Raw genomic sequence first — 12,400 nt, 5'->3', positions numbered from 1 at the left:
TTTGAACTTTTTAAAAAAACTCAGATCCTCACCAAGATGCCACAAAAAGTTGTGACACTATCCAAAAAAATTATCCCACTGGATCAAATTAAAAGCCATCTGTCTAACACCACTCATCATCAGCTGACAGAGATAACTGGAGTGCCAAAACCTACAATTGCATGCGTGATACATCAGCAAGATACACTGCCAGAAGAATGGGTATTACGCGAGGGGCAACAGGAAACATCCCAAATATACGAAGTGTAGAAGTGCGAAGGTAAGGATCTAGATGTTGAAGAGGATCTGAGTCAATGGTTTTCCATTGAAACTGGATGAAGTGTGTGTGTCAGAGAACCAATGTTTAGAAAAAAAAACACAAGATAGAGGAGCTAGCTAAGAAGATGGGTCACAAAGATTTTAAAGCAACAGATGGATGGTGGTCTTGATGGAAATGTTGGCACCACATCAAATTCAAGAAAGCACACAGTGAGAAAGATATTGCTGATGCTGTATTGCAGAAACATGAAAATCTACAAAGCTCCCTGACTCGCTTCAGAACTTTTCTGCAGATATCTACAAGGACAATGAAACAGGCCTTTTTTAATTATGCATAATTGCTTTCTTATGTGTGGCGATAGAACCAAATTTCTGCTTACTGCATCTGCCTTCTCTTTGTTTTCTATTATTCATTCTTCATCCTCACTTCCTAAAGGACAAAGGCTTACTCTGTTTTTCTATTTCATGACATCTTTCTACATTTCTAGCCTTACCTAATGATTTACTCTAAGATTTGTACTATTAAGACCATAAGACAAAAGAGTAGAATTAGGCCACTTGTCTCATCAAGTCTGCTCTGACGTTCCATCGAGGCTAATCTATCCCTCTCAACCCCATTCTCCTGCCTTCTCAGGTAACCTCTGATGCCCTGACTAAACAAGAACTATCAACCTCTGCTTTAAACATACCCGATGACTTGGCCGCCATGGACACCAGTAGCAATAAATTCCAGATTCACCACTCTCTGCCTAAAGAATTTCCTCCTCATCTTTGTTCTGAAGCAACGCCCCTCTATTTTGAGGTTGTGCCTCCTAGTCCTAGACTCCCACTATAGGAAACATCCTCTCCCTCTATATAGGCCTTTCATATGATAGATTTGATAGAATGATAGGTTTCAATCAGATCCCCCTCCCCCATTCTTTTAAACGCCAGCGGTACACAGTGCCATAAATTGTTCCCTGTGTTAACCCTTTCATTCCCAGGATAATTTTTGTGAACCTCCTCTGGACTCTATCTAATGTCAGCACATCCTTTCTTAGAAAAGGAGCCCAAAACTACTCACAATTTTAAAAAAAAACATTTTTTTACATAGTCTGCATTTGTTATTTGCTAGCTATATATGTCAAATTTGATATTATCTCATCTCAGTTTCCCAAGACAAATAGAAATGAATAGACCTACCATGGCATTATTAGTAAGGTTATATTTATAATGTTCCAAGATTTTAAACATGTGTATTGTACAGATACAGAAAACAGCCCAATGAAAACACATCAACGGCTAGATACTTGGCTGCTTCATTGCAAAAAGCGAGAGTATAATATTCCTAATCAATGCCATGTTTGCTCAAGTCCTGCTTTTCTTTTGGAAAACAAATACAGCATAATTTATTTTTTGTCTTTGCTTTCTTCTTTTGATTCACTCTTTTTTCTTTCTTTTCTTCCCCTCATATTAACTCTTCTCATACTAATATATCTTTCTAACTTTGATCTCGCCTATCCTCTCTGCACCATCCTCTATGTATTGATGGCATACTGTATAGTACCAGTGATCTCAGATGTAATAAATGACATTTCATTTGCTTTTAATTCCAATGCCTCCTACATAAAAAGCTATACTGACATGTAAACTACGGTTTACTTCTCCAGCAATCAAAATCAACATTTTTTATTCAGTGCCATCAGTACCAAATCTTGTCAAAAGGTTAGAGGTGAAACAGAGCTCCAGGTTCAAACTAAAGTTATAGCAAACAGTGCATAAAATTCCATTCTGTGCTGGGCATTTCTTTGGTGCAGCAGGTACTGCTTTGTTTCAGAATAGCAGTTAATACACATGCAGACATTAAAATTATATTGGTTTATTGTTGTCACATGTACCAAGATACAGTGAAATCTTTGTTTTTGCATGCCATCCATACCGATCATTTCCTCATATCAGTGTATTGAAGAAGTACATGGGAAAAGCAATAACAGAATGCAGAACATTATAATAGCTATACAGAAATTGCAGGGCAATTGAATTATCAGGCGCAAGACCATAACAACTGTGAGATCAAGAATTTATCTTATTTCTACTGCTCATCAGTCTTATAACCGTAGGACTGAAGCTGTCCTTGAATATGGTAATATATGCTTTCAGGCTTTTGTATCCTCTGTCCAATGGGAGAGTGGAGAAGAGAGAATGTATGGGATGGGTAGGATCTTTGGCAGCAGTAAGTCCAGAGTCCATGGAGAGGAGGATGGTTGTGTCCACAACTCTCTGCAGTTTCTTGCAGTCTTGGTTAGTGTTGTATGAATCTAACTGGCCACACAGTGCTCGAGGCTGCAGACTTTCTACAACTACAGTATGCTATAAATGAAACCCATGCACTGTAATGTTAATCTGTGTCAATGCTGACTTGCTGACTATTCTGCTATTTGGAGGTCAATGCTCAAGCTAACACGCTCTCTGGACCTTTCAAAGCTTAAGGCATATTCAGCAGTATGAATGACTATTCAACAGGACTACTTCAAATGACTGGCAATCACATTCACATCAACTGTTATTTGCAAGTTTGGCTAATGTGTGGCTTGGAAGGCTACTTCCAGGTGGTGGTGCTCCTATGCTTTTGCTGCCCTTGTCCTTCTTGCTGGCTGAGGTCTTGGGTTTGGCAGATGCTGCCTAATGAGTTCTGGTGAGTTGCTGCGGTGTATCCAGGAGATGGTACAAATGACTGTTCCTATGTGTCAGTGATGGAGTGCGTGAATGGCTGATGGAGCACCTAGCAAGTAGGCTTATAGACAAAAGTAAAGGTCAAGCAGTCTTCTGCACTCCCTCAGTTTTTGTCTGCGTATGCCTTTGCCTTGCTTCTCAGGCACACTGTTACTCTATTTGCTGCATCATGGCTGGTGGAAGCTTTTGTGGAAGATATTACAGGAGATCTTGGAAGGAGACTTAAAAAACCCATTGTTACTTTGCTCAAGTCTCTACAGCAGACCGTGCAATATCAAGAACAAAAAACCCTCTGAGAACATGAAAACAGCTTCTGGCACTTCGCCTTCGTAAATCAGAGTATTGCGTACAGGAGTTGCTGTGTTATGTTATTGGTGTACAAAATGTTGGATAGGCCAAATTTGGAGTATTGTGTGCAGTTCTGGTCACCTACCTACCTGAAAAATGCCAATAAGATTAAAGAGAAAATTTCCAAGGATGTTGCCGGGACTTGAGGACCCCAGTTACAGGGAAATGTTAAATAGGTTAGGACTTTATTATCTGGAGTATAGGAGGGATATAAATAGGGTAAATGTAAACAGGCTTTTTCCACAGACGTTGGGTGGGACTAGAACTAAAGGTTATGTGTTAGAAATGAAAGGCGAAATACTTCAGGGGAACCTGAGGGAATAACATTATGAAGATCCCACCCACCCTGCTCACGGTCTGTTTGTCCCACTTCCATCAGGTAGAAGACTACACAGCATCCACACCAGGATCACCAGATTCAAAAACATTTACTTTCCCCAAACAGTAAGGCTGATCAACACCTCCATCCACGAACCCACCCCTCCACACTCCCAACCACCACTACTTCATTATCTCCTGTCAGTCTCCTACGTACAGATGACCTAGCATCACTTTATGGACATACAATCAATGTATATAAACCACCTTGTGTACTTGTACTATGTTTTATTATTATCATTGTGTTCTTTATCATTGTGTTTTTTGTGCTGCATCTGATGCAGAGTAACAACTATTACACTCTCCCTTACATTTGTGTACAGGAAATGATGTTAAACAATCTTGAATCTTAAACATCTTCGCTCAAGGGGTCTCCCTACTGAGGGATGCAGCAACTCAACAACATCAATAAAGCTAGTTGCATGTTGCAGTCATAGGAACTAGGAGACAGCAAAAGCAATAAATGAGGCTCAGCGGGGAAGAGTGAAGGCATACAGGACTACTGACAGGGAACTTGATAACTTGTTTTAGGGGAAAAAGCTTTTAATAGAAGAAACAGTCAACCTCGACTATTTATTCCTCTCCACAAATGCTACTTGACCTGCTGAGTTCCTCCAGCATTGTGCGTATTGGTTAGAGAACATTCTCAAGGTGGGGTGGGGGTGGGGAGGGTGGTGAGCAGCTAAAAGACTGTGTGCACATTGGCACAATTAACATGCATAGAGAAAGAGACAAGGTCCTGTGGGGTGAATGTAGAGAGCTAGGGAAGAAGTGAAAACACAGGACCTGAAAAGGCAGAAATCTCTGGTTTACTTCCAGTCCCACCTGCCAGTGAGGGAAGAAGCAGGAAGATATGGAAAATTAATGTGTGGCTGAAAAATTGGTGTTGAGAACAGCGATACAAAGTTTTAGAGCCTTACCATTTCTTCTGACATGGGAACAGTTCAGTTACACCTGAACTAGAAGGGGACCAATATTCTGGCAGCCAGATTTGCTAGTGCTACTGGGGTCAGTTTAAACTAGACTGGCAGGGTATGATGAATCCCAAGTCTTAGGGAGGTAAATGAAAATCAGGAAAGTGATGCAGCAATCAATCAATTTGAATTTGCATGACAATAAGGAGAATGACAGGGAGTGAGGAAAGCCTAATGGATTAAATTGCAGGTAAGGTGGATGAACTTGGGGCTCAGATAGCTATGTTGGGCTTGGAAATTATACCATTACAAAAATTAGTTTAAAGAGGGACAGGAATGGCAGCTGAATGTCTGGGGTATAGGTGCTTTAGCTGGGTTGGAGACTGATAAAGAGGGGTGGGGAAGATGCATTTTTGATGTAGTAGTCAGAGATGAAATTACTGAAGGATCATCCAGTGAGGCTTTAAGGGTGCAGCTGAGAAATAAGAAGGGGGTGATCACATTGTTGGGATTGCACTACAGTATTAGGTCCTCAAATAGTCAAGTGGAATTATAAGAACAAATACACAGGGTGATTGTGCAGAGTTGTTAAAAAATGACAGGGCTGTCATAGCATTAACTTTAATTTTCCTAATGTACTCTTTCCTAACATAAGTAAGGGCTTAGATGGGGTGGAATGCGTTAAGTAAATTCATAAAACTTTCACTGGACAATACATAGAGGGCCCTACTACAGAGAGGGCAAAGCGTGATCTACTGTTGGGTAATAGGGCAGGTAACTGTCTGAGGTGACAGTGGGGGAAACACTTTTGGACACTGACCATAGTTCTATTTGTTTTAAAATAGTCATGGAAAGGGATAGAACTGGTCCACAGTTCTAATTCTAAATTGGGGCAAGGGAAATTTTAACAGTATGGGAAGAAGCTTGCAAAGGTTGATTGGGATAGATTGCTTGTCAGTAAAGGGGACAGAGGCAAGTGGGAGGCTTTTAAAGATGAGCTAGTGAAAACTCAAGTTTTGCTTGTTCTAGTGGGAATGAAAGACAAGGGAATCCAGGATTCCTTGAATCCTGTCATCTAGGCCCAAGCCAGGATGAAGGAAGCATGGGTCAGGTACAGGCAGCTGGGAACAAGAGTCTCTGGAGTAATAAAAAGGATGCAAGACTACATTCAATAAGGTAATCAGGAGGACAAAAAACAAGCATGACATAACTTTGGCAGAGAAAATTAAAGAAGAGCTGCTGACGCTCCTTCAGAAATGTAATTGCATCAAGTGTTGGGCCCAGGGTAGATCCTGTGAGATAATGATGCTCTGAAACTTGAAGCTGCTCACCCTTTCTGCCACTGACCCCTCAGTGCAGACCGGTGTATACTCTCCTGACTTCCCCTTCTTGAAATCCACAATTATCATTTTGATCCTGCTCACATCAAGTGTGAGGTCGTTGTTGTGAAATCACTCAACCAGTCGAACTAGCTGACTCCCATGGTAGATGTGAGTGCTACTGGGTGATCGTGATTAAGGCAGCTCACCCTGTTCTTGAGCACTGGAATAACTGCCGCCCTTTTAAAGCAGGTGGGTATGTCAGACAACAGCAGTGAGAGTAAGATGACGCTTACTCCATCTACAATTCTACCAACAATAGCGGTGTCACTGGAAAATTTATAGCTGCCATTTGAGCTGTTTAGCCACAGAGTCTTGAGTGTAGAGGAGTGAGTAAAGCACGCAAAATTGAAGTTTGCTGGTGTGGATAACCAGTGGAGGAGGGCATGTTATTACCTATCTACACTAACTGTGGTCTCCCAATGAGGAAGTCGAGGATTCAATTCCAGAGGAAGGTAGAGGTCCAAGTTTTGAAGCTTGATTATTAGTGCTGAGGTAATGACGATGTTGAATGCTGAGCTGTAAGCGATAAACAGCAGCATGATCTATATCTTGTAGTTATCCCGGTGTTCAAAAGCAGCCGGAACAGCCAGTGAGATTGTGTCTGTTGTAGACTTGTTGCAGTAGTAGGTGAAATGCAGTGGGTCCAGGTCCTTGGTCAGGCAGGAGTTAATTCTAACCTCTCAAAGAACTTCATCACAGTAGGTATGTGTGTAACTGGGTGACAGTCATTGAGGCAGCTCACCCTGTTTTTCTTGGGCACTAGAATAACTGATTCCCTTTTAAGTCCTGACAAAGGGTCTCGGCCTGAAACGTCGACTGCACCTCTTCCTAGAGATGCTGCCTGGCCTGCTGCGTTCACCAGCAACTTTTATGTGTGTTGCTTTCCTTTTAAAGCAGGTGGGCATGTCAGGCAGCAGCAGTGAGAGATTGATGATGCCCTGAAATACTCCATCCAGTTGGCCAGCACAGCCAGGTACATTGTTAGAGCCTGCTAGCTTGTGTGGGTTTACTCTCAAGGGATGTTCAAACATTGGCCTCTGTGACAGATCACAGGGTTGCCATGGAGGAACAGCAGATAGTTAAATTGCACAGAATCCAGGGAAAGCTGGCTAACTGGACACACAATTGGTCAGGGAAAAGAAAGAAGAGGGTGGTGGAGGAAGGCTGTTTCTCAGATTAGAGGCCTGCGACCAGTGGAATACCTCAAGGGTCAGTGTTGGAAATATTATTTGTTATCTATATCAACAACTTGGATGAGAATGTTCAAGACACGATTACTAAGCTTGCAACATCTCATCATGCACTAATCCATTAATTCAACTCATAACTCAGTCTCTTGACTCACAATCAGATGCAAATTCAAATCCCACATTGGTGATCCAAGAAATTTTTATTCAGTTAAAGCATAATATGGAATTTTATGTTTTTACTGCATTCAGAGCAGTGATTACTAGATTTCAGAGTAATCACGGGGTATAGGCACAAAGCAGGAAGATCACGCTGAGCTAGAACACTGGTTGTGTTCTCACTAAAGAGCAGTATAAGCTTGATGAACTAAACAGCTTACTCCAGCTTCTCTTTGCTAAATTCTTGCACAACAACCCTTAACACGTGTGTGTGTCTCCTGTACTGTAAGTGAAGATACTAATTGTGTCTGGGATCACTATGACATGCAGGATCATGATGAGCATCAGAACAAATGTACAGGGTCAGAAAGTGGTTCATTAAAACTAAACTGTCTCTGTACCCATCAGCAAAGCAAGATTCACATGATTGCAAAGGGCACGTCACCATGGCAAGAGGCAAAAAAACCTTTCAGTCTACTCACTAGAAAGGAATATGGTTTTAGCGGACCCAGACATAAACCATCACAAAGCTCTATTAATGATGTTATATTTGTCTACATTCCAAAAATCAGACCAATTAAAATGAAACGCAGAGCAAAAATGTTACTGTTTGATGGATAACAGAATGCAGATCCATCTTCTTGCAAGATTTAGTAAAGAGGTCAGAATTAGAATCAGGTTTAATATCACCAGCATGCGTTGTGAAACTCATTGACTTTGCGGCAGCAGTACAATGCAATACATAATAAAAGTAACTGAATTACATTAAATATGTGGATATTAAATAGTAAAGTTAAATAAGTAGTGCAAAAACAGCAATGTCCATTGAGAAAACAGATGGCAGAGGGGAAGAAGCTGTTCCTAAATCATAACGTGTGTAGCTCCATCCTAATGGTAGCAGCGAGAACAGGGCATGACCAGGGTGATGGAGGTCCTTAATGATGAACACTGCCTTTTTGAGGCACTGCTCCTTGAAGATGTCTTGGATACTATGGAGGCTAGTGCCCATGAAGAATATGACTATTCTTGCAACTCTCTACAGCATACTTTGATCCTATAAGGGAGGGGAGGAGAAGATGCCGCTCCGAATTGATATTGTATTTGTGAAGTAGGATGCCATGCACAATCCTAATTTGATGGAGACAGCTGTAAGAAGCACGGAGGAACACCTGGAGAAACTTCTGAAATGCCTGCTTCACTGCCGCTGCTACTATGCGATCGAGAATCTCCGGAAGGGAAGGCCCCAAATCCTCAGCTTTGCCTGTTGCCGGGGCCGGGGTCGAAGCACTTGGCAGAGATGGTGCTCGGTGCTCGGTGTCGGAGAGCTGGTCGGAGGCTCGAAGTTTTCGGACGGACTCGGGAGTTGAACTGTGGTCGGGTGCTTCCAGGATGCTGCATCGGCAAGTTTGTGGCGCTGAAAGCTCATGGCAGGAAGAGTTTTCTTCCTTCAACCGTCTGCGTGAGATGATGGGACTTTCGAGAGACTTTGAGACATTTTACCGTGCCCATAGTCTGTTCTTCTATCAAATTATGGTATTGCTTGCACTGTTGTAACTATATGTTATAATCATCTGGTTTTTGACAGTATTTTTAGTCTTGGTTTGTCTTGTGTTTCTGTGATATCATTCTGGAGGAACAAATTGTATCATTTCTTAATGCATGCATTACTAAATGACAATAAAAGAGGATTGCGTGTCCTCATAATCTAATCTAATATAGTACCCACCCCCCCAAACCAGGTGGTGATGCAACCAGTTAGAATGCTCTCCTCGGTACATCTGCAGAAATTTGGCAACATCCCAAATCACCTCAAGCTCCCAATGAAATATAGCCACTGTCATGCCTCCTTTATAGCTACCTTGGTATATTGGTTCCAGGTTAGATCCCCAGAGCACTGACACCCAGGAACTTGAAATTGCTCACTCTTTCCACTTCAAATCCCCTTATGAGGACTGGTGTGTATTCCCTCATCTTACCGTTTCTGAAGTCCACAATCAGTTCTTTGGTCTTACTGACATTGAGTACAAAGTTGTTGCCACAACACTAATCAACTATCTGATATATCTCGTTCTTTTACGACCTCTCGTCACCATCTGAAATTCTGACAATAATGGTGGTATCATCAGCAAATTTATAGATGGCATTTGAGCTGTGCCTAGCCATACTGTCATGAGTGAAAGGAGAAAAGAGCAGTGGGCTAAGCACACATCTCTGAGGTGCGTCAGTGTTAATTATCAGTGAGGTGGAGATGTTATTTCTGATCCACAAAGACTAAGGTCTTCCGGTGAGGAAGTTGAGGATCCAATTGCAAATGGAGGTACAGCGGCCCAGGTTCTGGAACCTTTCAATCAGAACTGTAGGAATGATTAGTGTTAAACACTGAGCCGTAGTCAAAAACCGGCATCCAGAGATAGATATTTTATCATCCAGGTGATTGAAGGCTGCCTGAAGAGCCAATGAGATCGCATCCCCATAGACCCATTGGGGCACAAGGCAAATTGCAGTGGGTACAGGCTGTTGCTGAGACAGGATTAATTTTAGCCATAGACAACCTCTCAAGGCACTTCATCACCATAGATGAAAGTGCTACTGTACGATAGTCATTAAGACAGCTCACCCTGCTCTTCTTGGGCACTGGTATAATTATTGCTCCTATGAAGCAGGTGGAGACTTCCAACTATAGCAATGAGAGATTGAAAATGTCTTTGAATACTCCTGCCAGATGGTTAGAACAGGCTTTCAGAGCCTTAACAGGTACTTCTTCAGGACCTGTCACCTTGAGAGGGTTCACCCTCTTAAAAGGCAGCCTGACATTGGCCTCTGAGACAGAGACCACAGGGTCACCGGGTGCTACAGGGATCCTCACAGCTGTAGTTTTATTCTTCCTTTCAAAGTGTGCATAAAAGGCGTTGAGATCGTCTGGGAGTGAAGCATCACTGACATTCATGATGCTAGGTTTCGCTTTGTAGGAAGTAATGGCCTGCAAATTCTTCCTAAGTTGGTGTGCATCTGATTTCGCCTCCAACCTTGTTTGGAATTGTTCCTTAGCTCTTCAACTGGACATACCTGGTTTTTCTTGTACAGACCTGGGTTGCCAGACTTGAATGTCACAGAGCTAGCTCTCAGCAGGCTACGAACCTCTTGGTTTATCCATGGTTTTTTTATTTGGGTATATACAGTAAGTTCTCGTAGGCACATACTCATTCACACAGGTTTTAATGAAATCAATGACAGCTCATTCAGACTCTAAGTTTAATCCCTGAATACAGTCTAGTCCACTGATTCCATACCTTCTTAGTCTTCCCTACTAGTGCTGCAGTCTTCAATCTCTGCCTTTAACCCAGGGAATAGAAGTATAGCCAGATGATCAGACTTCCCAAAGTGAGGCCATGGGATAGCATAGCAAGCATTCTTTATGGTAGTGTTACAATGGTCCAGTGTGTTCGTTCCTCAGGTACTATAAGTGATTTGTTGGTAATAATCATTTAGAGAGTTTTTCAAGCTAACCTGGTTAAAATCCCCCAAAATGATGGGAAAGACATCAGAATACACTGTTTCATACCTGTTTATTAAGTCACTCAGTTTGTCTTGAACTCGCTTTACACTGGCCTGTGGAGGGATGTACATCTCTACCAAGATGGTCGCTGAAACCTCCCACAGCAGATAAAATGGATGACACTTGATCTTGAGGTGTTCCAGGTCTGGTGACAGGACTGGGACAGAATCACCTCAAGGAGATGATCATGAAGCATACACCACCTCCTCCTCTACCTTTGAAAAGACTCCGCAGTCTTGTCTTGGCAGTGCATTGTGAAGCCATCCAGCTGCATATGGAATGGAGGGAGTTAACCAAGATTCCGTGAAACAAAAAAAATACAATAGCTTTTCATGTCCCTCTGGTACAGCACTCTAGCTTTGAAATCTTCAATTTTATTTACCAGAGATTGCACGTTTGGCAGCAAGATGGCCAGTACTGAGAGTCAATAGCTACATTTCCTTCGATGAACTTTTAAGCCAGTGCAGCATCCTCTCTTCTGCTATCTTAAAGGGGAACTCTGCCAGTGCCCAGAATCCATTTGAGTTCCATCGACTTTAAGACTTTAATCGCATTACAACAATGTTACTAATTGTACAGACCTTAGATATAGTTGTGGTTATCAGCTGCTGCAGACTGAAATGGGAGTATTTGATGGTTTTCATCGGACTTGCTCAAAGTTGCCTTCTTGATGGTGGTCCGTAAGTTGAAAAGCATCTCCTGGGCTGGAAGAAATACTTGCTTGGAATGTAATGAGGTGCTGGAGTAGCTGCATTTACCTTCAAACCACTTGCAGTCTTTCTATCCCTCGCAGACAAACTGTTTCCAATACTCTGAGCTGTCAATTATTTCCTGCTCACTGGCATGTCAGCTAAAATAGAATTCAAGCCTGTATTTTTGCCTCTTCTTACAAAATGCAGTAACAAAAAATTAATTTTAACCAAGTGCCAAGATTGTACTAAAGGGAATTATAAATTCTGCAAGATTTGCTATAAAGGCATAACATTAACTTGGCAATTACTGACGATAACATAATTAAGACCAGAAACTTTTCTGTGGGAAATCTTTGATGCATGCTCACGCCCCAATTTGCAGATTTGCCAAGAATAGTACTTAACAAAAAGCTAGTGTTCAATATGCCTTCTAGAAAACCATCTGGTAACTGGCTCCCTTAGAACCCTCTAAGCAAGAACCTGCAAATCACATAGATCATATCTGCTTCCTCAAGTCATGTATGAATAGCAAACTTTGATTATTGGTCTGGCAATACCACATTTGTCTTCTCTCCCAAACTTGATTAATATCAAATCCAAAAGCTAGGAAGCTAAATGCAGTGGATTCCAGTTACTTGGGACACACCGGGACCAGTAAATTTGGGCCCAGTTAGGCGGCTGTCCTAACTAACTGAATTTCCATGGAAATAGTTGAAAAGATATATAAAAAAAGAGAAACTACCATTTAACTGAGCAAATTATGTATTTAAATTTAATACAGAAAAACATTACAACACTAGCAATCTAGCAATAC

The 12,400-nt window shown here is 41.8% G+C and overlaps 1 protein-coding gene across 4 annotated transcripts in view; it reads right to left on the bottom strand.

The window, feature by feature from the left end:
• LOC134357735 (lysophospholipid acyltransferase 1-like) overlaps positions 1–12,400 on the bottom strand; it is a 117,274-nt gene that overhangs the window by 82,626 nt on the left and 22,248 nt on the right. Inside the window, exon 2 of one of the 4 annotated variants that reach the window (XM_063069363.1) lies at positions 10,901–11,162. The exons of the other annotated variants lie outside the window; for them this stretch is intronic. Within the exon in view, the coding sequence (XP_062925433.1) occupies positions 10,901–10,965 (65 nt within the window). The 5' untranslated portion in view covers positions 10,966–11,162. The remainder of the gene's footprint in view (positions 1–10,900; positions 11,163–12,400) is intronic. 4 annotated transcript variants of the gene reach the window in all.

This window comes from Mobula hypostoma, chromosome 17 (genome assembly GCF_963921235.1).
Source record: "Mobula hypostoma chromosome 17, sMobHyp1.1, whole genome shotgun sequence".
NCBI classification, from domain to species: Eukaryota; Metazoa; Chordata; class Chondrichthyes; order Myliobatiformes; family Myliobatidae; genus Mobula; species Mobula hypostoma.
This window is presented reverse-complemented; position numbering and strand designations above follow the sequence as displayed.